Here is a 26,800-nt window from a genome sequence, read left to right on the forward strand (position 1 = left end):
TTGCCAGGAGGTTTGATGATGATCATGTGGAGAGCGAAGAGCTTTTGAAACAGCACAAGCATGCGTGGGACACGTGATAGCATTGCAGGAAAGATGTCAAACAAAAGATATGAATAGCAAAAAACTGTTTTAAAACCTGGTACGGTCTTAGAACTGGAGCAACTGCCTTCCACTTCCTGCACATGATTTAATGCCCGTTACCTCCAAAGCCCCCGGTAAATCACATAAAATCAGTTTGCTAAGGCATGCTGCTGAGTCATTTTAGAGTAACTTCCAGCTGCTGCTGCAGCCCTTCCCTGCTTCCCAAGCTGGCTGGCGTGGACCTCCCTGAGGTCCAGCGGGGCAAAGAGCAGGCAAATACATCCTCATGTTGTCCCTGCCTGCTGCTGGCTCAGCCCGCATTGCTTCAGATAGGGGATCAGTTGTTTAATAAAATTACATCTTTTAAATCTGACCCTCTTAAGGACCTTTAAAAGCAGCAATTAAGGTGTTACTTAATGAAGTACTGAAGTACTACTGTACTAAGCATTTCTGAAGAGCTTGTTTCTCTGGGTAGCAGATAGGCTCTTTGCAGCATTCCGGCCAAGAGGATGTGTTTTTAAACTCAACCTTCATTGATGCTGCTACTTGTGGTGCAACAGTAGTGTTTTTCTTGATCTCTCATCTGGATTGTGTTGCCCTTGCTGACATTAATAAGCATTCTCCTTCGAGAGTAATCTCACTGGGAACAAACTTGACACCTTTACTGATGCTAAGTGCCACCCACATACCCAGTTCCTTGTTTACCATGAATCTCTCCCCCACGATGGTTTGGAATCGAAGCATGTTGCTTTTTCGGTTTTTGTTGTTGTTGTTTTTTGCCTTTCATGATTTTTGCCAATCAGAAAATGCAACAGAAGATGAATAACAGTGCTTGGATTGTCACATTGCATGGTCAGAACCATGGAATTTGGAAGCAAATATATACTTTAAAAGAATAAAATTTACTAAACAAAGAAATGCTTGCAGAGTGACCTTTCCTCCTCTTGAAAACTTAGTGCAGCTGTTCTCTCCTGTCTTTTCCTAATGCATATTCATAGATTTTTCACAAGGAAAAAACATGTTTGGGAAACCATGATTATAAGTTAATTAAAAATAGTTTTCATTTTAGAAAATTAAATGTGTTGGCAGTGGCATACTCATTGCTAATGGGTGATTGTACTTTTTCAATAATAATAAGAGATTCAATGAAACACTGGAAGATGTCAGAATATGATTAACTAGATAATCTATGTATTTGAGTTTTTATTCTCAAATAAGCTGGATCTCCCAGAGCCAGAAGTGTGAGTTTATATTTGATAATTGTATGAGGCTCTTGATTTTTTTTGCAGATTGTAATTCAATTCTGTAAGAAAAGACCTTTAAAATGAGAAGAAAGAATGAGTGCTCTAATTACAGGAAGGCGTTGTGACCAGCTTGATCAGGTTGTTCAGCCCCTCGTCTCAAACAGAGACTGGCAGATTATGCACCGTTCTGTGCTGGAGCAGCAAATAAGAGTACAGAGCCCAAATTATATCTTCCTCAAATACTGGTTTGGTTCTGTGGAAAAAAATAGTTTCTGAAAGTGTTTATCAAGATGCCAGCTGTCGTTTTCATTTACTAGAGGATATTACATGGTGAGGTGCATCAGGAACAAGGTGGAAGGTGTTCCAGGCTGGAAGGTGTTTGCGACTTACTGGATGACCTATGGCAGAACAAGCAGCTGACCAAAACTAGGGATCTGTATCACAGAGGCAGAGAATTCTCCGAGTCTGATGGTAGAAAAGGTGATGTGTGGATATGTTTATCCAGCTCCTTATTCTTACATAAGTGCTTTATGTCCATAATGTACGTAAAGTACTGAAAACGACGTGACTAACTTTGGATGGCAGTGCTGAGATTCACAGTTCTGTCTGCTTCCGCCTCTGTGTAGTGCCAGATCCAAGGGCTGTAAAGCTAACAAAATAAATGCAGAGAAGTTGCTAGTGCAGAAAATTTGTCAGTCAAACACACATGATTTTTGCCCATTGAAGATGCTTTTTTCGTGTGTGTCATTGAGTTAAATATTAATTGGGTCAAGAATCCAGGTGAAAAGATTCAAGTAAAAGAACACTTGGCTAAATTAAGAGAGCCAGAAGATGCCTTATGAATGCCTAAGGTAGTTACTATAATTGCTGAGAATCTTTAAGGGTCCTTTGGGCCCTAAGCGAAGCACCTTATGACTGCAAAGGGTAACACAGTTTAAAGGAGAAAAAAGGAAAAAAAGGGGAAATAGACAGGCCCCTTAAAGATTAAATGAAATCAAACAGTCTATTGTTTCACTTAAAAGCCATCTGAGTTGGAGCTAGAGAAATGACTGTATTAGTATGCTTTAGTCTCTGTGGGATTTAAATTCTGATTATGCCAAATTAGGTCAATGTCATACATGAGAAGATGGGGACTTCAAAGATAAAGCTGGGGCAATTGTTCTAAATACTATAAATTGCAAACCCGTCGTTTAGTCAAAATGGCTTATTTCTGGACATCTGTGTGTACAATTAGGCCTGTGGAGATCAACTGAAAGGTTGAACCCTACCATATTTGTGCTAAGTTTACCAAAACATGAGGATGGGAGCTTGGCAAAGCTTCAAAGTAAGTTTAGAGCAAGCGGTGTGCTGCCCTTAATTAAAAGCTGTGTGAGTTCTTTCAGTGTGTTCTTGTAGTTTGGAGAAGATGCAGGGCCTCGAGCAAGAAAGCACTGTGGTGTCTCACAGTGTTGGTAGAGGAAGGATGTGCAGAGCCTGGGGAAGGAGGATCTGCTTGCTGGAAGCACCCCAAGAAATGGTGACCCACTTCCACCTCCGGTTACATCTGTGCACAGCACAGTCGTCTATCAGCCATGTCACAAAGGTGTTGAGATGTTTCTGGCTGGAGTTTCTAGCCCGATGGGTTGTGGCATTTTGTACTTTCCGATGACCGAATTTCCCAACTTTTTACCAAGTGAATGCTTTGATGAAAGACACCTTCCTTCTCCATGTCAGGGATGTTTGTGAGGCCAAGTCATTTGCTGTCTTGGCAAAGGGGGTTGCTGCCAGTCCTGGTTGTCCTGGTGGACTGGGGGTTGTGAGAGGGGTTGAGGAGAGACCAGGGAGGACCATGGCCGAAGGGGAGAGGGGTCATGAGGTGTTTCAGGAAGACACCCGGTACCACCGGTGGTATGGCACTGGGGGATGTGTTGACCACACACAGACCAGGAGGAAAGGTTAACTTCGGGCCTGCTCAAGGAAAGTTTCCATAAAGGAAGTTATATAAGTATATTGATTTGTTGGAAAAGAGCAAAGTTTGTCCTTCTGAGAAGAAAGAAAATTCCCCATAGAAACAGGGGAAGATGCCAAAAGCAATAGATCAATATCAGGAATGGGTGGTGATATGGATTAGAAATCAATGCATTCAATGGGTTGCTGTCATTAGAGACAGATGCTATACTGGGAGATAAAAATGGAAATGCTAAGCTAGGCTCAGCAAAGAAATTATTCATTGCTTTGCAGTTCTTTACAGGAAAAGTTAAGTACTGTCTGTCATCTAATTAAAAAATAACCCAAATACATCTCCTGTCATGAAACAAAATGTAGTAGAATTGGAAAAAGTTAAAGAAAAGGATTTCTCAAAAGTTCTGTCAAAGAACATCTTTGGTCATCAATGGAAATACCTCAAAGGACCAACATGACTAGTACTGAAGTTACTGTATTTATCTGTACATATATGCATATTTTGCATTTTTGTAGGTTTTATTTTTAATATTTATAATTGTGTATACAAAATATATCAAAAAAATGTAGTGGATATCTCGCGAGTTAACAGTGGTGAAATACAAACCATCTATTGTGTATCAACTATGCAGTAAATATATCCATACAGATATACTTCTATGTATACATATGTGTATATATACATGTATATGTGCATATATGTAAGAATTACATTTATTCTTCTAGTTCAGTTTCATAATTTTTTAAGAAACTCTCATGTTGCTTCCTCCAAGTGGAACATCTAGTGCTGTACATTACAAGCTTGTCTGTCCACAGCCTTGTACCTGTGAGGAGTAGCTGCTAACGTGGGTGTTTTATCAAAAGAAATTTTCAAGACAACAATAATGAGAAATTCTGTGGACATCCCTAAATCTGTGAAAAATTTTTGTTAAAATCAAAGAAAAAGTGAAGTCATCTCTTTCAGCCTTAGTGTAAAGAAAAGCTAGAAATTACCTAATTTGAAGGCAAATTAGCAGTCTGTCTTCAGGCCTTAAGACTCCTAAATGAAAGAAGAATTTTTTCTTTTTCACCATTTTCTGCCTCTAATATTCAAGCATAGCTTAGGTTTCTGTTCACTAGTGAATCCATGGAAGTTGTGTTTGACTAAAAGCAGCCATGAGTACAAAACAAATGATGCGTTTGAGCTTTGTCGCTGATTCCAGTTTAAAATGTTCACAGCAACTTGGCTAATTGTGTTCATTTATTTCTTCTTAAGGCAAAATGGGGAAACAGAATAGCAAGCTGGCCCCTGAGGTGATGGAGGATCTGGTGAAGAGCACGGAGTTCAATGAACACGAGCTAAAACAGTGGTACAAAGGGTTTCTAAAGGACTGTCCAAGCGGAAGACTGAACCTTGAGGAGTTTCAGCAGCTCTACGTAAAAGTAAGTTATTTATTAAGTTCCTGTAATTTGACTGTAGTAAAGATTGCAAAGTAATGTAAAGCAAACATATGGTCAAGACTAAGGAATACCTGTGCTAGGAGAAGCAATGGTGAAGGTGAGGAAATAAATAAGAAATGGTACTCTCATCACACCAGCAATTTGTATAGCTACACCGTCCAGAACCACAAGTTTAGGAAGAAAACCTGTGATTTACTCACAATGAATATGTTCTCTACACTCTGTAGTTTATGGGCTTTCACTTTCAAAGAGTGGTTTGTGGTCCTGTTCAGTAAATGGCTCTGTACCTGTGTTATACCACTGGAATATAAGCTGTGTGATTGCTGCACCTACTTAGGTAAAAGACCGTCCTTTTGGTTTCAGCAAAATTGTTGAAGTTGTGTGCCAGTGTGTCCTGCAGATTAATTACGCACCATGCACAAAAGATTTCTTTCTTTAAATTTTAAGTATTGCCTTTATTTTTACCCTGCTGTCTCTTTGCCCTAATTATATAGGAAAGAAAGACCAGGCTGCTCGGTGTATTTTCTTCTTATTTTTCATTATTCTATCAAGTTCAATGTAGTCTTTTCCTTACATTTATTATGTATTTATTCTGTAACAAGAAGACTGTGGGGGCAGCATAAGAAGAGTATTCTTGTTATAAAGATAATTATATTTTAATTCAGAATTGAGTGTCTGCCTAAAGGTCAGAGACTTCAAAGTAATTTTAATTAGGAAAAATATTGGATGGTGATGATGAACAGTAGGATCAGAACGGTTCATACATACAATGTGAGGTTGAATAAAAATAAAATGCCTTTCAAATGTAAGTAGTTAATATTGAGCACATGGACAACTTCTGCAGACAAGTGGGACTATCTGTCTTTTCCCTTAAATACATGCTACAGTCCTTTCCTACATTTCTTCAGCCTTTAACCAGATCACTCTGCAAATTATTACCTAGCCCTTCTTTCCTTCTAATGAATGGTCTAACAAGAACTGCTAGCTCCAGCTTACATAAATAAGCTTCTGTCTTCGTATTTTAATATTAATGGCTCAAGATGTTGCCTCACAATCCTTTTCTTAAGAAATGACTGGTTTGTAATAACTGTTATTTTCAAAGGAAGGAGTTTTTACTGCCTCAGGTATTATGCTTTTTATTGACTGATAATTCATAGCTTCCATTTTAAGTAGTACTTGGTGCACATCCACCAAGATTAGACATCTAATAATTTTTCTGACATGTTTCTGGGGAAAGTAAATGGTCTTTACAAAATATGAGTTACTAATGAAGTACATCAAGTTTTTAACTCTTGAGAAATCTTTATTTTTTTCTTTTCAAATTACAATAAAGATATTAATTATTTTTTTAAAATTATTTTGTGTGTTTTGGGGGAAGACACCTGAAAGCAGCTCAAAGCTGTTTGGACTTCCTGCCTTCAAAGGGATGTTTGAAGTGTTCACAGATATTTCACAAGGTACTTTGCTAATGAAGAAATATCAGAGAGTAAATTCAGTATCATGTTTACAAAAATGGTAGTGCAACAAGTAACATGATGAGCATAGCAGTATTCTGCACTTGAAACTTGGAGATAGCTCTGTAGTCTTATTAAGCTGCAATATCTGGCTTTTAGTTTTATGGCCTCATATATTTTTAGATATGCACATCAAGTAAGATTGTCTCCCTTGCTTTGGTAGTTACGGGTTTCTGAGATCAGCTCTGTAATAGTTCTGTCATATATTTAGTCCAGTTTACTGTCATTCTATATATAATGTCTATATACAGGGCGAAATGCTAATTTTGCAGAGGAGAAATACAATTAGCTGTAGTAAATCCAGAGCTTTACTTCTCCTTCTGTCACAGAAGTGCTTGTAAAATAATGGCCCTGGGCTCTCCAAGGAGCTAATAGTCTGAGTGCTGTCAGTGGTGGCGACTTCTCCTCTGGAGGACGTTCTGCCCGCCCTGGCTGCTGGCTGCAGACAGAACCCCAGATGCAAAATTAGATTTTTGCAGGAGGAGCCACCAGCAGGAGACCCAAATCATCATGATTACATTAACAGCCTTTCAACTCCTTTAGTGCATATTCGGGGTGAAAATGTATGATCCGTGTATTGATTAATAATTCCTCTGCATGAACTTACAGTTGAGAGGGATGACATTTTATCTCTTGACCTGAACTAGATTTTACTGAAGAAGATTTCCATCAATAAATATATATGGAAAAGAAATATGAGACTTATCTTCAGTTCAGATTTACATTTTCTTCAGATGACACCATTTATTTATTCATGGGAGTTGTGTGGTGCACTTTAATGTGGATTGGTAAAAGGGTGTTTGGTCATCAGATTGAGATGCAAGGAAAGCTCTTCTTTTCTTTTACTCACACAGTAGAAAAATATCCTTGGCTTAAAGAGCAAAAACTTGTTACACTGTATCAGGAGCACTATTTTGACATGAATTTCCTATTTATCTCCACTCACTGCTCTTCCATGCTAATTAAAGAGTGGGGTGCACAATCTTTGGGCAAAGAAACTGCATTTTTTTTTATAAAATGTGACCAGAAGATGTGTCCTGGGATCACACCTGATGCATTACTGTGTCTAGTGCTTGCTAATAAGATAAAGTTGGTCTGAAGTAAAACATCCAGAATATGTGTGATGTGGATGTCAGGTCCTCATCACTAACTCTTCCACTCTACGTATTTCCATCAATTGTACTGTGCTGTTTACTGATGTAGATGGCAAGACTGTATTGACTGAAGGATTGCCTTGGATGCCTTTGCTATTGAAGTTTCCATTATGAATACAAATCATGCAGTGCTTAAAATAAACAGCAGTTATACAAACGGAGTCTACAGAACAGTTTTTTGCAGCACTTTTAGTGGAAGTGTCTATAAAAATATTTAGTCAAGAACACCTCTTTTAAAGAAGCAGCTAGTAGTCAGAAATATTCTTTATACTCTTGCATGTTTAGCATTGTCTGCAATCTAACAAACTCAGTAAAAAGCAGTGGTACGTTTTTGAGTGGATAGATTCTTGGGATCCAGAATCTGTGGCAAGCTATTAGGGCTCATGTTTCCCTCTGTGTTACTGAATAAGGTGAATGCTTCAGCAGTTTTTGAAATAGTTTATTGACTAATTGCTTATGTACTGTAAGCCCAGAGCCACAAAGAGACCTAAATGCTGAAACACCAAGTTAACTGCCCTGACAGTCTGCACAGAGCTTGGGAGGGGGAGAAATTTGTGAATACCATTCTGAGAAGGCTGAAAATCAAGACAGCACGTTGTAAGCAAATGTGCCAATACAAACCCACAAGGTAGTGGTCCGGACAGGAATTTGTATTAAATTCTATGTTTCTCCAGGGTATATGCATCTGTTTTCCTATGGGAGTTGCATCTTTCAAACCTCTCCTGCAGAGAACTATCTAGGACATTAGAAGTCAACACAAAATCAAGTGTCTGAAGTCCTTTTCTGTCTCTCTTAAATAACAAAGATAATGTGAATGTCTCATCTTTACCACAGTAGTTCTCATCAAGTGCTCATCAAGCTGTAGGAAACTGAATCAATTATCATGTTCCTCTAGAGTCGGAACCTGCACTGCTTGCCCTTTCATTGCTCTACCTGTGATGAGATAGGCCCTTCTGGGTTGCTGGCAATATCCCAATTAACCTTCTTTTCTGCAGGAAATAGTGATAAGTGGCATCGAACAGTCTGGAACCTACAGTTTCCATCTTCAAAGTGAATATCCTAACTATTAAGCTTAATCCTTGCTTGCTTTCTTCATTTTCCTTTTTTCTACTCTAAAAGGTCCTTAATTCTTTTATCTTACTTAAAACATCATTAGCATTGTGGGCAGAGCGCTGAAGGAATTAGTATGCAAAAGTGCCATTAAAATAAAATATACCAATAAAACATTCTGGACTGTTCCTATCATTCTTTAGGGTTTCTTGCAGTCTAGAGGGCCAAATGCATTTTCCTTCAGATCTTTTGAATTCACTGGGTTTACATGAATATGCCCTAGAGTGTTTAAGTGTGCATAATCAGTGCTAACGTTCACAGGAATTATGCATGTTTATTAAGTGGAAAATAGGCTTCTATATTGTGATACTTCTTGGAACTGGGTCACTGAACATGAGAAGCATATCCTCTGGATTAATAACAGGAGCAAACACCAATGGTCCTTTAACTGGAAGGGTAAGGTTGGGAGTGATCATGATACAATGCTAGCATTAAATGAAGTCATTTGCGTCGTGAATTTATCACACATCTATTATTTAGCTACGTTTTGTGGTTTTATAGATAACATTTAAATAAAAATTAAAAAAGTAATGCCATTTGATGAATTATAATCAAATAGTTTGTCATATTTTTGGCTTCTATCTCACATTTCCTGCCTTGAAGGGAACTGATTTCTAGTCCCTCATTTTAATAAGTGTAGAACAAAAGAATCCCAAAAATCTATTGAAATTTAAGTGGGTATATTTGCAGCCTCTTTTTCTCTCTCCAGATTTTCAAGACAGGCTAGTGTCTTTCTAAAGATGGCACAGATCTCCTCAAAACGTTAGATGAAAGCTGTGTTTCAGGCTTTCAGTGGCTGTGAAGAAGTGGGATTCCAGAACAGCTGTGTTTACAGTTACCCCTAACATAGATGCAGTTGCACTGGCAGAAGCTGGTTTTCCCGAGACCATCTCTTTGAACTGGAAGAGCTGTACTGGTTTTACCACTGCAGTTTGGCCTCTTAAGTTCTCCCTATAATAGGAGTACTTTTTAGTTACATTATACCAACGTTAGGTATGTGGTACCTAATATAATAAATATATTCAATATATTGTAGCAATCCTGTATTGCTAAACAACAACAGTATGTTTTGAAATTGGGCAGATTATCAAAAATACTGATGCAATGATTTTAGCCCATGCTGTTGCTCCCTTCCAGAAGATTGCATCTGGGGCGCTAGCAGTTTTCCTGAACAGTATAAGAGTATATTTGTTGGATACACCACCTAAAACTAGCTGCAACAGAGCAAACATGATGTCTATTTCTTTATAAATATGACTAAATAATCCGTAGCAGGGTAATAGTACTGGTGTGTTACTGAATTTTTAAAACCAATATGGAATAATAAAACTATTATCGTTATGTTACAAAACAATCAGAAACAGAATTGGATGCAAACAAGTAAAGCAACAAACAGCTCTGATCCATGGACATTACACGGTGGCTCTGTAAGAAGCAGCACATGCAGATAGACAAATAGAGGCTAGAAAGAGCTAACAGTAACATTATTGGCATGAGTGGAAGTTTTGATCTGGGGGGTTGTAGAACAATCTGGAAGTAAAGATTCTTAAGCATTTAATACAAATCTGCACATTTGAGACAATTGCAGTAAAATCATTAGAAACAAATGCTCCTAAGGGGTAAAAAACCTTTCACCAGAAGTGCAGTGAAGGTTCCTGTGAAAGGAAAATTAATAGAGCAGAATCCAAAAGGCAGTATGCTGAAAAGCAAAAGTAGTTGCGGTCCAGCATTATCACAGGGGAGTGCTTTTCATGACTGTGTTAAAATTGGGTTCTGATAACTTTAAAAACAAAAGAGATTGCAACTGCTTTTCATACAGGACTTGGTTAAAAAAAAAAAGAAAAAAAGGCATGGTCTTGTTGCCTGGATGTTTTCCATGCAAAACTGCTTTTGCCATTATTCCTCCTCCTCCTTCTTCTTATAAACATGAATAGGCAGGTGCTGTGCCAAAACACAGGTCTACTAGAAAACCACATAAGAGGCTTATTATATGTTTCAAACAGAAGCTGAGATTGTGCTGCATGAATTTTAAAACAAAGGGCCAGAATGCTTCTTACATATAAAACCAAAATGAAACAAACCCTAAAGGCAGTGCTAACTTTGAAGCTGACTTTGAATGATTCAGGGAAGGGGAGGATGCTGGTAACATGCTCTTCTGCTGCATTTCTGTCCCTGTGCTGGTCCCAGGAAAAATAATGGCCAGACTCAGTATTTTATGGAACATCTTTTAAAATCGGAGCTTTAAAGATCAGCAACCTTATTAAAAAATAACATACAGTAAATAAACATGGATTCTCATTTAATCTGCAAAGTAAAATGAAACCAGTAATTTTTACAAGAGGACCAGCAGACTGGACAGTGACCTGTTCTGAAAATACAGTTGTAAATCACAACACTGAACACTAAGAGCATTTAAAAACGCAGAATGGAGTCAGTTTAGATTGAAATCCTAATCTCACTGAAGCTAATGGGAGTTTTCATTCCTGATCCTTATTTAAGCGCTTAGGACTGCTCTTGAAATTGTTTATCATCATGAGACTCAAGTCCTGTGAAGTCTGGTGTAAGCTCTAGTAACATCCAGTCCTAGAAGCTGCATCTAGAGTCTGGAGGGCTCCTTTCATCACGTGTAAAGAATATACACATTGCTAGCTGTCATTTAAAGGCAGCAGTTATTTAAAAACTAAGTCTGTAGGGATGAGTGGTGAGGGTAAAGGCTCCTGAAGTTAGTAGAAAATCTGTTTCCAAGGCAAAGAAGGCAAATTCTCTTCTTTTTTGCAGCATTATGGCTAACAGCTAATTTTTCTTTGCTTCTGTTGCAGAGCACATAATGGCCCATATCCTCCAGACAATCTCTGGAGACTCTAAATCTAGAAAATGAGGAAGTTGGACAATTCTAAGAGATGAAATCTAAATAGCTAAATCTTAATTGCTCCAAATGGCAGCTTGTGGAGTGTCCAGGCTTGTGGGATGAATCTTCCTGAAGCTTGCACAATTCAGTAGCATATGCTGACACCCTCTCCAGGAGAGGCAGGAAAGATAGTCACATGAATCCATAAAGCAGTCCAAAAGCGTCTCCAGGGCTTACAGAGTCCACAGATGTGTGGGGATGTGAAGGTTTAGTCAAAACCTCTGATTATTACTAAGTATTGAATCGTTCTGTATTTCTGTGGTTATATGATTCCTGGAAACTTCAGGTCCAAAGCAGTGAAGAGATTATGTCCAGCCAGAGCAAGACGATCCAGCCTGGAATGTTTAAAAATCTCACCATGTACACTCATGCCCTAGTTTCCAACATAGTTCGATAGAAGAATCCAGGCTGGGTAAATTTTCTGACAATAACATGCAGATTACTTTTACTTCATCTTTTATTTTGAAGGAAGCTCACCAGTTCCAAAGCCTGCCATATGTTTTTATAAGAGACCTTGTTTCTTTACAGCTCACCTTTGCTCTGTGTTGGATTCCTCGGAGAAATCAAAAGGATGAACTTGGGATACTGTCATTATTTCTATAGCAAAACACTGAATTCATTAATATGGTTATGATTTCCCTGAAGGGTAATACAGAAGGAATGGTGCAGCTTGGATGGAGAGAGCTTTTGTTTACACAAAATATCAAAGACATCAAAGAGAAAAAAAAGTAACAAAAATTTGTCAGAATCAAGTCCTGTAGCTGTTATTGTGTTCAGGTCTACTCTTTGTTGTAACATTATTTTTCCATTATTAAGTACACCTCAGAGCAGTTGTCAAGACTGATCGGTAGCTCACAAGCTTTACCCAACCTGTTGCAAAATTAAGTAAGGATTTGGAAGTTCTTTTCTCCTGAAACTTTGTACCCCCTAGCTCCACCACCTCAGTGCTTTCCTTCTCATCACAAGGAAGGGTGTTTAAGAAACTGGTAAAAACCCTTGAGGATGTGCAGTGGAGAGAGAGAGTGGTGATACTGACTACTTTTTTCAGAGATATTTCCTTCTCTCACACTCTAGATAAAATAACTGTGAATGGAGCATATAAAGTCTCTGTACTATGTATAGACAGGTGAGATACAAAAAGGTTAAACCACTTGCTTGATGTCTTTGGCAAGGTTGGGGTTGAAATTATAAATATATTAAATGGGTCAAACTATAAATGTCCCTGATTTTCTCCGCAGAATGGTGTGGGATGGGGTTTCTTTGACTTGCTGGCTTCCTACATGCACATTAGTGTGCCACTTCTGGCTGGGCTTTAATCAAATGGCTACTCTCGGTCTACACTGTGATCTGCACTCTACAGATAAACCACGACATTTGGGTCTTCAGTAACGTTGAGTTGGAAATCTAAAATTTTTTCTGAAGGCTAGTAAGCATGTGTTTTCGTTACTTGAGAAAAAGTGAACTAAGGTCTTTCAGGAAAGTTAAATCATCACATTTCTTGAACTGTAAATATTTTTGTTTCTTTAAAATATAAAAAAAAAAAGCTGTTTGGTACTGCAGGGTTCCTGAAGGAGCCTTTGATACCAAGGCACTTCATTTCAGCTTTGGAGTAAATAATATGATGAAAAATATTTTGTTTTAAAACACAGAAGTGTTTTCCTCTAGAATCAAATTCTGCTTCTAATATCTCACTTGCCCACAAGGCCTAGGGCTTGAAATAGTGTTCATGTTTTGTGAGGTATAAATGGGAACTTGGTGCTCAGAGCTGAGTCCCCTCACCCTGATGCGAGGTCTCTGACTCCATGCCTCAGGTTCACCTCCTCCTCTCCTCCCAGAGGGTTCATCAGTCCTTCAGAAAATGAAATTACCTCAGTGATATGCAATTGCGGAGCTTCCCAAATGGACAGTTGTGAGTTGTGGCTGGGTGTGAATGCTCCAAAAATTAAAGGGGCCCGATTAGTCTGGACCATGTCGCCTGCAGCCATGCATTGCGTCCCAGCCTGCTCCATCTCCTTGTGGTCCTGTGCAATGGCAAATCACTGTTACCACTGCGGTGCAGGCTGCTGTGGGTAGCTGTAGCTATGCAGGTAATGAAGCATTAGGAGTTTTTACAGGGTTCTGTGATACGGAGAGACATTTGGGAGCTCGCTTAGTTACCAAGTTAAATGCAGGTTTTATTATCACGTAGACGTTAGTTGAGATTCCAGTCAGGTTTCTACTAATCATAGTCTGAACATTTCCAGTACCTTGGGATATCAACTTTATTTTTCTTCAATGAGAGTAAATTTCCATCTTTTCATGTTTAATTAAGGCTCATAGGAATAGGCTATTTGCACTGACAAACCTATTGATTGCTGAATTGAGATGACTTACCGCATGAGAATTAGCTAGATACCTTAATTTTATATTCAATCACAAACAAAACAAAATGAGAAAAACATGTGGTTTGGAAGATAAAGTAATCAACATAAAGAAATTCAGACTGGAGGTTATTTTGCCATTTTGCTGAAATACATATGAAGCATTCCCAGAAGAGGCTGATGTGAAATCCACCAGTAAGAGAAGTTGTGAAGTTTGGCTGTCTGGTTGGATGGATGGCCCAGAACTGGATGTGCATCTTTAAATAAACTCTCCCTGTAGTCCAGAGAAACAGCAGTATGAGCAGAAGTGTAAATTAACACTACAGTTCACCTCAAAGTGAACATCAAAGTAATTTGGGGATTATTTCGATGTTAACAAAGCTATTAAAAAGAAAAGGAATTAAAAATTCTTAGGTGATTAATTGAAATAAGATTTTACATGGACCTCGTCAGCAGCTTTCATATGAAGTATTTCCACATGCCTGTCCCCCCTTTCATTTGGAAGGATATACTCTAGAATTTCTGTTATCCGTTGCTAGGAAATTACCCAGCTGTTTGCATACTCATCACTCTTCACAGCTTTCTTTGAAAGGTGTTCACTAATATGCTCCTTCCTGTCAAACTGATCAGGATGCGAGATGGTTAAAGCCCTATTCCAAGATATCTGAGTTTTGGCTAATGCTAGTAGCAAGTACTCAAGAAATAATTAAAAGGAGCAGTCCTTGAATCTGCTTTCATGTTCGCAGATTCCAGCTACCAATCCTTCTTCTTTCCATGTTGACTAGATCTGTGTCCCTCTTCTAAATACCTTTTTGATAATGGGAAAACTTTTAATTGTGTTAGTGTTTATTAATGTAGCAATTACAGTGCCTAATTTTGTAATACGTGTCAGTGCAGGTAATTATGTAATTAAACTGTGTAACTGAAATTATAAGAATGGACCAATTAAAACAAGAAGATGTGCTGTGAAAGCCTCACAGAAAGACTGTGGATGACTTCAGGAGACTTCCTGGCACAGATCTGTTTTCACCAGAATAAACTCCAGCCAACTACTTTTCAGCCAGCTGCTAAACGCGGGTAGCTGGAAGGTGATGCTCTTTGGATGTGGTCCTGGTGAAATGCAGATGTCCTCAGTTCCCTTCAGAGTCTCTCTACCCCCACACAAATGCCTTAGCCCTAGCAGGAGAGGAGGCAGTTGCTCCTCCCACTAAATCACTGCTTCCCACTTTCCCTCTCACTGATGCTGGTGTCACTTTGGCAGGTGGGGTTCCATCCCCTGTACTCCATTAACGCTCCTAACTTCATTTGGGAGTAAAACACATCTTTCCTCAGCGACCAATTTCTCCATTTCAGTATGAAGAATCTTCATTCAGCACATTGTGTCTTAGATTAAACGTGGGTTGGTACACTTGGTGCAAACATTATAGACACACATTAAACTTCTCCTGGTTTCTCGATTAGCACAAGTCCCTTAGGGGGTAATCCACTGCTCTGAGTTCCCAGCTGCTTAGTGGTGACCAAATCCCAAAGTTTTCTTGGAGGAATACAGTCGTACCATTTGATGCACATCTTAAGCCACAGAAAGACACAGCTGAGCATCAGCTTCACAGTAGTGGTACTCTACACTTAATATTCTTCTTGTCTCTTCTGTTGCTTGTTTGTGCAGAACAAGAAAGGCCATAATACTTCATTTAGGAAGTCCTATTTCCCAGTATTTGACTTTTTAAAATATAATGTCCATACATTAAATTTGTTTTGTTTGTTTGTTTTTAAAAATAAAAGTAATGCTTCAGGTAACACTTGCCCTGAGAAAGGTACATTTTCTGATATTGAGTATATGGTGATTCTTAAAAAGTCAGCAAGAAGATGGTGGTTAAAGCCTAGAACAACTCTTTAAAGCTTATCTAATATCTTTTTTTTATTTCTTTTTTTTTTTTGAGCTGGAAGAAATTATGGTATATGAAATAGGATTCTTAAAATGGGATTTTGTCATGGTAAATTTTTTTTTGAGCTGAAAGAAATTATGGTATATGAAATGGGATTCTTAAAATGGGATTTTGTCATGGTAATAGTCATATTTAATTGTAAGGATGCTGTATTAATCTTGGCTTGAAGAAGCAATTATTTATCTATCAATTAGTTCCTGGTGCAGTTAAATACGGTATGTGACACGGGAAGCCCAACAAATTAGTGGCCTTCTGTTAGAATTGCAAACTCCGTGCCACAAATTAGCCCCTATGGTGTATTAGTCTATCCGCTCATTTATTTTTAAGATTCTCATCCCCCAGAGTTTTTCTGTATAGCAGGAAAATGGTGTTTAATGGGCCTGATGTTATTTTCAGAGAGACATAAATTCTGGGGTTATTCTAATGTATGGCCAAGAGTAGGAAGAATAAGGACAGTTTCTGCTTCCTGTATCTGCTAACCTGGGGTATTTTTTAAACATGAAAAAATCATGAAAGAGGGCACATGCTCTAAAACAATATGTAGGGAAAACCTGACAATTGTGTTGCTCGTATAGAAAATTACCAGTAGGTCCAGGGCTGTAAAACTGAGTTAAAAAATTACACTAACAAAAGGTAAATGGCATAAATTAGAAGTCGTGTTTGTATTCAGCAGTTTCATTTAAAGTGATGTACCTCTTTGTTATCCCTCTGTAAAAATAATGACATTTTGCCAAAGAAATCAAATCTGTTTCCAAAAGCAGAACTTAACACATTCAGTATAAAAATTGCATTAAGACATAGCCAGATTTATTAAAGACTTTTCATACAAACAAACTTCCCATAGGCATGCTATAGAAGTGGACTTCCAGTGGAAAATTAGCTCCTGAGCTCTACCCAGCAGGTGATTGTCAGTGTGAGATAAAAGAACTGCATTCTGGCTATCCAAGGGTGGAATTTTCCCTGCACAGGCACAATAAATAGTTTTTGCGAGCAATAAAGAGGCTGCCAAATCAACCTATCTGAATAAAAAAGTATGTTGTGCTTTACACATGGGAAAAGTGCTCCAGAACAGTTAATCCCTATGAAAACATTATCCCTGCATTATCGCCAATAGTATTTGCCTTCAGGCAGTTTTCAGTTACTTGTTTCCGTTTTCTATACATGTACCCAGTGTCCTTTATTTCCATGTGATTGTTCTTCTCAATCATTTTCTTTGCTGTCATCTATTCTGGGCTTGTGCACATTCATTTCATGTATTGCCAGAATATTTTGGGCTATATTTAAGTTCCAGATTCATAGAAATATTACAATGCTATGAAAGCAAGTACGGAGTCCAAAGAGGACCACTGATTTCTATGGGATGGCCCATGTTGCTGCAAAGTACATCAGTGGGCAAGAACCCTTTTTACCTTTTCTCTTGGAATGGTATAAAAATTCCATGGTAAAAGCCTGGAATGGTATAAAAATCCCATGGGAGTCCTGTCTATGCATGGTGTGAGTGAGTTCATGTAGATCGCTGGTTGAAGAAGTCTCTCCCAGGTTTTACTGTCAGCACGTTGGTGTCATAGCTGGGTCAAGGGACAGCTGAAGTCATGTTACTGTGCAGAATGCATGTCTTGGAGGCAAAAGAACAACAAGGAGAAAAAAAAAAGTCTTTATGAGAAGAGCAAGCCCTCGTTACTGTGTAGGTAATTTAACTGTATAACAAAAGAGAGCTGTAACGGTGTGCAAGTCACACATATGGCAAAGTGGAAGCATTATGGTGGCGGGTAAGAGTTTGACCAAAGTAAGAATAGTTCCTAAGTATAATCCATGATGGACTAAAAATGCACTTTTTGAGTTGTTAAAAATCATTTATTGTTTAAGGGCCTCAATTCTTGCTGTCACTGTGTAATTTCACAGAATGCAATGTAAGAAGAAAGCAAAATTTTTTCCCCCAAGGAGAAAAGTGTCCTCCTTCTTTCCTGAAGTGGGCCAGAAGATGGAACTTTGGCATCTCCAAGGTTCTGCACAATCCTCACTATATCCTCATTTTTGTAAGTCTTATGAGGAGAGGCTGAGGGAGCTGGGGTTGTTCAGTCTGGGGAAGAGGAGACTGAGGGGAGACCTTATCGCTCTCTACAACTACCTGAAAGGAGGGTGTAGAGAGACGGGGGTCGGTCTCTTCTCCCAATTTATAGATGATAGGACAAGGGGTAATGGGTTCAAGTTGTGTCAGGGTAGGTTTAGACTAGACATTAGGAAACAATTCTTCACAGAGAGAGTGGTAGGGCATTGGAATAGGCTGCCCAGGGAGGTGGTTGAGTCACCATCTCTAGCTGTGTTTAAGAACCGTTTAGATGTGGTGTTGGGGGATATGGTGTAGGGGAGTACTTTAGAGTAGGGTGGATGGCTGGACTCGATGATCCCGAGGGTCTCTTCCAGCCTAGATAATTCTGTGATTCTGTGATAAGGCAGGCAGAGTCTTGAGCTACACCCCCTTCTGTTTCTTAACCATAATGTGCTTTGCTTTGCTTTCCAGCCAGCTCCACTCCCTCTTTCCTAGAGCACTGCCTCGATGCATGGTGAAGCCTGATGTGATATGTGCACCATTGTCCTTTTCTTCTCCAGCTTTCAGACTGCAACTCTGCCTTGCTGGGCAAGGGATGCTGTGACTTTTATGTAATGAGAAGCTTGCTGCTGGTTGTGCTCATTCAGCCTATGATAAATGAGTTTGGTCATTTTATTTTAATTTGTTTCAGCATCAGATAGCCAGCCCAATCCTTTATGCAAAGGAGGACTCTATAGCTGACAACTTTTCTAAAATATGAGTCCACAAGCTCTGACAAGATTCTACATAGCAAAGCAAACTGAGTGGGCATAACTGAGTGTTTGTTACTCATTGTTAATGGAGCTGAGAACCACTTAAAGAAATAGAATTATCTTTTACTTGAACTAAAATGAAATGTCTTCAGAAATATTTTTGAAATGCATTCATTTTAACCTTTGAACATATACTTTTCTAATTTAAGATGTCAGAGGTTTGGCTTTTTTTTCTCTGTGGGTTTTTTTATTTTTAAAATTTTTTTGGCTGTGACGCTGGTTAAATGAACGGTGGTGGTATCAAACAGTACAGGTTTGAGAAATTAAAGGAAATTAAAAATGAAGAAATTGCGTCTGGATAAATGTAAACTTGTGGTAAACCTTGGAAGATATAAAATTACACATATCTTTATAACCCTAAGGGTTTTAAACTTTAAGACAGATGATGAAGAGAGTATTGGCAGGGGGACATTATCTAGACAATCCATTTCATACTTAAGGTTATAAAACTGTAATAAAACACATGGTTTTGAGAAGAACTGTACTGCAGTCTTTAAATAAGGATATAAAGGAACAGACTGAATAGCCAGTGGTCCTGTTCAAATCCATGGGAGATTTGACACCACCTGTGGAATCAAGACTTGGATTGCATTTTACCAGTTTCTTGTTTTATAACATATGATATACTCTGCAAAGAGTAACAGATGGCCTTTAAACTATTTTATTTTTTTTTTTTTTTTTTTTGTGATGAGAATATGTTCACCTCTTTTTGTCTTTCGTATGGAAATTCCTTCTCTCTTGGGAACTTCCACAAGCAAATAATCTGTTGCCAAGCTCATCCTGAAATGACAAATATAGTGTCTAGAAGTGCACAAGAGAAGATGCTGGACAGGGCACTCCTGGGAACTCCCATTCATGCCATTGTGGGTTTTTTCAGTTCATTGGCCAAACAAATCAGATTGCCACATCTGTTTAGCCAGATGGTCTTTCTAGTGTCATGAGGCAAGCACAATCAAAATACTGTCTACAACTAGCACAAGGACTGTACTGGCAACTTGCTGCAGAAAAGGAGTTAGATTGTGGAAAACCTCTGTTGATGGCATTGGATGGTGACTTCCATTTCTAATAGGCAGATGAACTCAGCACCGTGGCCAGCCATGGCTGGGGTTATGCAGGTAGTAGGTGGCAACCTAGAAGAACAAGTAGTGCTCTGGTTGGTTTCTGGATTGCAAGTTAGGAACATTAATCTCCCTATTAATCTTCATCTGAACTGCTTGATATTATCAGATCTTTTTACTACGTTGTTTCTTTTTCCAGCAGCTGTCAACAAAACAGCATTGTGTGTATTTTGGGTTCATTAGACTACTTCTCTTTCTTCTCTTCTGCTGGATCCACTATACAAGCATAAGTAGAGACTATACTACTACATTGAAAAAGAAGAAAGAAGTTATCACAACTGTTTTGCTTCCAGCTAAAAGAAACTACCTGAGAACCTTTTCCAAATTACCATTCAGTTGATTACAACCTTATAAGAAAGCTTCTCCCAAAGACTGATCCAGCTGTGGTCACTGTCTGAGAATTTGCAGTGACTGGCTGTTATGCTGGAGCCAATTGAAAGTTCAAATGTTTTATGACACTTTTCTATAGTTACTAAAATGGATTTTGTCCCCATAGACTTTGAACACTCCAGTATTGTAGGAGAAATGTATGAGACTATGTTATTACTAGACAACAAAGGCATCTCCAGTGGGCAAATCATCTTGTTACATACAGATGTATGACAGAGATGGCAGAAACCATTCTTTAAAGGAGCCTGTCTACCTTTATCTAAAGGGTGTCAGCAAGCTGTTAGATGGCTTAAATTGGGAAGAGGGATCCAGGCACTGGTGAGAGGTATTTGAGAGAAAAACAATTTTATATAAAAAATTCTAAATTAATCCTAATTACAAGATCTCATAGAGACTTAATAATATTGTTTGGAACATATAAGAATGTTCTATATCATGATCTGATAATGGTTTCTTAGCAAATAGTAAAAATCACAGAGATTAACTCACTTCACACAGTTATTCTATTTTATTGTTGTTGAAATCAAGGACACACTATGGTCATTGGCAAGGTTTTCTTCCCTTTTGCTGGAAGCAAGGTCAAGTCCTGTGGACTCAGATGGACAAAGGGAAAATAAAAGCTGAGATACATGAACAATAAGTGTGCTTTTAGGCATTTGTAAACTCTTTCTTTGCTTAGCTTAGAATACATTCATACTCAAAAAAAAAGGTTGTTTCTGACTTTTTATTAGTTTTATTATAATTATAATAATTACTTTAAAAGTCATAAGCCAGGAAATTCTAAATGAGACAGTATAATTATAATATATAACCATAATAATGCTTCCTTCCATTCCTCACTTGGGTATTGTGAGGCTTAATTAGTTAATGTTTGTACAGCAGTAAAACGCAAAACACCATAAAAGTATTAAGCATTTTTCCTGGTTTGCTTCTTCTTATAACTGCTTATCTTTCACAAGCCTCTTAAAGGGGGATAATTTAAAAAGATCTATATAAACCAAACTCTTTTTTATATCTGTCTTGCTGGTAGTTGGAGTGGCAAATCAGTGTTTAATTGCATCAGTATTTCTCATGAGCATGCTGACACTGTGACAATGGATTTGACCTAGAAATATTTGTTGATTATCATATTTCTGGGCCTTGCAACAAAATTGAAGTGTTCTCATGGGAACCAGAGATACAGCTGATGGAAGTGAATAGAGAATGAGTGACACGAGCTGACAAACCTTCATATTTAGAAGAGAGAAAAAAATCACAAATAAAAGGTGTTAAATTGGAATAAATAAAACCTTCTGTCAGGTGTTCAGAGTAGGAAAATCCATTATTTCATCCTTTCTGATGAACAGAGTTCAGTGGGAAAAAATCCTTGTGCAGTGTGTAAATCTGCAATGTACAAACAACAAATGGAGTTAGAGCTCAGGGAATGTGGCACTGTAGACTAAAATATGAAGGTTTAAATTATATCTAGGTCAAAGGAGTCCCAAACAAGATCTGAGTATCAGAAGAACTCCTTTACAGACTGTAAGAATCGGTATGGGTTAGAGGTGGAATTGGACTTAAGTTAATTTTCAAGAGATTAATAGCACCTCTGGGAATAGTACCCAGAGCTTGTGAGTTAAAATCTGGGACATTGTCCACTAGATCATTGCTTATGTAGTCACCCTCATCCCTGCCATTGAGCCTCAGCACAGATGTAAGGGGTAGGATTAATTTTATCATCTGAAGGCTAGTTTGTCATTTAGGCTCCACTAGAGTCAATGGAAAGAGAGAGGCATTTCCAGAGGATTATTCATTTTGTCTGCCTTTATACAAAACCGCCTTCGTTTCTTTAATAGCTAATGGGCTGAAGGAGAGTTCTCAAAGGAATTAATCTGATCTTAAACATTTATTTTTGGAATAAATTAATGACACTATGGAAATGCCATTTTCCATTCACTATAAAGGAATTCTCAACCTTTATAGCTGTCTTTTAGACTTAGATGATTAACTTTTAGATGCCCAAGCTAAATTACATGCTACATATGCAAAGAATTAGACCTTAAGTCTGGAAAGATGAGCGTGGGTGGGCACAGCCCTCCAGGATGTTACGCACCAATAATGCAGATATTTACACACATGTAGGAAGGGACAGTCCTCATCATTGACCTAGGTCATGATCGAGTCCATTTGTTCAGTTCAGAGACCATTTTAGGTTTCTTCTTGCTGATGGTATCATAGAATTAAGAAGCTTCAATTGTAATCTAGATGTTTCTGTGATCATATGGACCTTTCAAATACAGATTAAACCAGGTATTTTTTTAAGCAGAGGTGGAGTGCTAAACAGTTGGCTTTGGATTCACGTAGACACTTGGATCAGTGCTTTTAAAAATAAGTTTTAATAAAAGAATTAGAGATAATATGAAATCCTAGTTCTATAAAGACAGCAAAAGTTTTGCAGTTGACTTTTGTGAATCCATTATTTCACCCATTAAATGAAATGGAGTGTGGTCTGTTATAGTGGTAATCATATGATGGTTAAAATACTAGAGTGATCAATACATAAAACCAATCATAATTAAATACTGATTCCTGTTTTTTTTAACCTCAGTCTCTCTATTATTTAGGTTGTGTCAGGCTGGTTGGCTTTATATTCAAGACTGTATTATGTTTGGAAAGAATTTTTCTAATCTAATATTGCCACTTACTCTGCTTCCAGCCAATTTATAAACATCCGCTTTTAGCAGGCAAGAGCTTTCCACTTTTGTAACCGCGAGAATTTCCATTATTGCATTTACATGTGTCTCAGCTGCTGCTAAGCAACAGGGCTGAGTTACCTGCCAAAGCTTGGATTTAAATCCCAGGTCTGTAAAAAGGATGGATAGAAATATGAATGTGTAATATACTTAAAATAACAAGTGAAGCACATGTTTTTTGGAAATATGTAGAAATGTGAAGGTATAAGAGGAATACAATTCCATTTTAGAAACATGTAAATAAAGGTAATATAATGTTTTAGGGAAAATTTAGAGAGTCAATCAATTTCTTATATTTATGTGATTTGTTCTCAAAAACAAACTGCTGTCAGATTTATTTTGCTTTGCCAAATCTTACCATGAAGTGTTAGGCCTACATATAATGTTAGACAAAGGGAGCAAGAAATAAGGAGAACATTAAGCAGAAGACTTAATTGAATGCATTTAATATTCCTAAATAGACCAAGTTTGATTCATGGTATTTTGTATAGTGGGTTTGCTGCTTCTTTTAAACACATATGTGTTTATATTTAGATAAGAAATGAGTCAGTCTCAAGGGCTTTTCAAAGACTTGATTGACTTGCTTTTCCATCAGTTTTTTTGGTCTCATGCCTTTGGCTTGACAGGGTGGGGCTGTTTCTGAGAAATGGTTTGCATGTTAGAAGTCCTGGTGCAGTTAATCCCATTAGTGTTTAAGTCTAAGGGTGCATGCTGAACGGTGGTGTACCAACACAAGGCATAAAGATGGTCTTCACCCTGCAGACCTTGTAGTCTGCATTTAGGAAAGAGGTGGTGGATAGTGGCAAATGGACCACAAGAGTAAAATTGAATAGCAAGAGTCCCAGAAGTCACAACCCAAATGCCAGCTGACAGTTGTCAACCCTTGGGTAGCCACAGGCAGATTTCAAAAAGACATTTTGAAGAGGAGGAAATACCGTGTAGCAGATGTGCACTGGAAGAAGGTGTAATGCTGCTGGCTCCAAAACTGTAGGTTGTTACAGGCAACATCAGTGCTTGAAGTGAAGAGCTGGTCTACATTTGTGCCTTGGTACTGTAAAGAAAAAGGTGCTGTGAAGGTTGCAGGTTGAAGTGACAGGACAGGTAAATGAATTTTGCAGCAGCGTTGGCATGGTGTTAACAGTGGGAAGATAAATTTTTGTAGGACAGAGAACACTGTCAATGAACAACTTAAAACTGTTTGGACAGAAAATGTCAGATCTTTGTCATGTGCAACAGAAGCGTAAGTTCTTTATTCTTCCCCAAAGTTTGTTCATATTTTTCCCTGCTTTTGAAGGCATTTTATAATTCTTTAAGGCATTCCTTCCTTTAGAATAACACTACGAGCCAAGTAAAGCCTTTAACTGTCTTTATTAAAGCATTTAAGAGAAGTTTCCTACAAAATGGTTACTCTTCTTCAGAAGAGACAGTCTGATGAGAATATAACATCATAAAATGTCATTTTTAGTCAGGCAATTTATGCAGTAAATTCCTAATACTTTGTTTAGTTCTCTTGGTTTGCTTGGAAATGATATGTGTACATGTAATCCCTTAACACTAGAGTTGTAAGAAACAAAGCATTTTCATGTGTATTGCTTGTACTTTGGTACACACTGTTTTACTAACAAAACTGTTGAAACAAGGCAACAAAATTGTTGTGACATTTGGGGCAAAATATTTAGGCTGTGAAAAACAATGAAACAAAGTACTGTGCAGAAAAAATGATACCAACACATTTATGGCTGTGGAAAACAAGAATAGAACAACTGAATTTCTAACATAATTTTAAAAATTTAGGACTGGTATATCTTTCTGTAATAAAACTGCACTGTATTTATAAAAAATACTGGCAAGTGACATGGAAAAAGTGACATATAAGAAATCAGATTAAAACAATGGTTCACTCTAACTGAACACAGAAATTTTATTTCTTCAGCGCTCAGGTAACTATGTCCAGTTTAGCTCTATTTCCCCTGTCAGCATCACTAGTATGAAGTCTGCAATTTAAAGAGTTGGGATTTATGTATTTACAGTCTGCTGGGGAAAAGTCAACATGATGTATTCCTTCCTCACCTCTTAGCCATATCCATAGAGGTAAGGTGGCCATGTCTATTGGGGTAATCTAGTTGATACCATTTACTTGAGTTTCCAAAGAATTTGACAAAGCCCTTCACCAAATGAGAGATGAGTGTCTCCTACATGTCTTTACAGTTACAAAAAAGAGATAGAGTCCTCCCCAGGACCACCCAGAACAAGGATCTCATTTAAGCTCTCTGATTTGACCCTATGTGAAACCTGTCACTCCCTGTTGAGTACAGAGGACCTCTGGGAAACAAGTATCCCTTGGATAACCCTGGCCTTTGCAACTGCTCTCTTTAATATCCATGCTGGGTCTTTAACTGGATTTTCTGGATTCCTGTGTCTCACAATGCTTTATTATTTCTGTTGAATATAGTATGTTAATAATGGTTTAAAGGGCAGTGTATTCTCAGCCTTAACTGTCTTTTCTTGTGGGAGTATATTTAAAGCTGTAAGGAGAAGCAATGGTTATCTCATTTGAAAGTCTCACTGCTATTCTCAGAGCAGTAATTGATATCTCACAGAGTATGGCTACCTTTTTCTTTCCTCATGTGTGTTATGATTCATAAAGGGGAATCTTATTACTCCTTGAATAGCAGTGCCTGGAGGCACCAACCTGAAGTGCTTGGAATAAAGAGATTGTGTCATTGGCACCAGTGGAGAAAAGCCATGGGAAGAAAAATAAACCTCTAAATAATTTGATTACTTCTCGTGCCAGCACTTCCATTAAGGATCTCACCTGGGCTTGTGTTTTAACTTAACTGAAAGAATTTGAGCTAATGTACCCAGGGAGAAGTTGAAATACAAGATGAGACGAAGACTAAATAGCATCATGGGTCATAAATAAAACACTTGTAAGGAAAACAAAACAAAACAAAACAAAAAAACAGACAAAAAGATATGCAGAAGCGGTGCTTAGGGACATGGTTTAGTGGTGGACTTTGCAGTGTTTACAGTTGGACTTCATGATCTTCAGGGTCTCTTCCAATCTAAATGATTCTGTGATTCTATAAAAACCACATCTGGATGCCATCAGTCAAGGCAACCACTTTTCAGTGGCTCTGTTGACGTGGAGAATGGACGAATGGGTCCTTAGGTTAATGACCCAAGAGAATAGAGCCCTTAATCTCACTGATTTTGGATGAGAGCAGAGCCTCTACTGCACCTGCTCTGACAGCAGGGAGTTGGGTTTGCCAGTGGTTGTGCTGGCAGCTGTGCTTGCAGTGACCCCAGCTGGGACTCCCTGGGGGACAGGGATTGTGTTATCACTCCTGAACCAGCAGCTTTTGAAGCTGGGACTGCAGGGCAGATCCAAAAAAAGCAGGTAGTCTTTATTCCTGCTCTCTTCAAACCATCAGCCAAAAGCATCCCTGCAAATTGCTGTCCTGTGTTGAAAGAGTAAGAAACAGTGCTGCGAAGCTGGCAATGCTGTTACTCTTACAGATAAAATAGGAACAGTTTGCTACTAAAATAGTCTACTGGTAAAATAGGAACAGTCTACTAATAGAGGGAGAAGCCGTAGTCAGATGGACAGTTCTGGTAACGGACAGATAAAAGGAAAAAAGAGTCCAAAAGCTGTGATGATTTCAGTCAGCTGTCAAAACGATCCTTAGTTCCTCTGCAGAACTACCCATCACTAAATTAAAATGAAATAAATCATTGGCTGGTCTTGTGAAGCAATATTTAACTCATTAAGGATGTCTTCCTCTCATTGCCTTAATCTTTGAAGGACATCTTCCTTTTGTATATGAAAGCACTTTTCCAGCAAGAAGGCTCACTGGTGTGAGTGAGCTATCCCTCCACGGTGTTGTGTAACTGAGAAACGTGGTTGTTATTTCGCCTTCTGTTGCTAGTGAAGGACTCAACATGTGATGTCTGTAATCAATAAGCTGTGTGAGCAGTGGCTGTTCAGCACGGCAAGCCT

General features: G+C 38.2%; 1 protein-coding gene across 12 annotated transcripts in view; it reads left to right on the plus strand.

Moving 5' to 3' along the window:
* VSNL1 (visinin like 1) overlaps window positions 1–26,800 on the plus strand; it is a 108,091-nt gene that overhangs the window by 51,927 nt on the left and 29,364 nt on the right. For all 12 annotated transcript variants that reach the window (XM_014956803.1, XM_014956801.1, XM_014956799.1 and 9 more), the window contains exon 2: window positions 4,522–4,688. In XM_014956803.1, coding sequence (XP_014812289.1) covers window positions 4,527–4,688 — 162 coding nt within the window. In that variant the 5' untranslated portion in view covers window positions 4,522–4,526. The remainder of the gene's footprint in view (window positions 1–4,521; window positions 4,689–26,800) is intronic.

The sequence above is a fragment of the Calidris pugnax genome, unplaced genomic scaffold, assembly GCF_001431845.1.
Source record: "Calidris pugnax isolate Ruff unplaced genomic scaffold, ASM143184v1 scaffold171, whole genome shotgun sequence".
Lineage (NCBI taxonomy): Eukaryota > Metazoa > Chordata > Aves > Charadriiformes > Scolopacidae > Calidris > Calidris pugnax.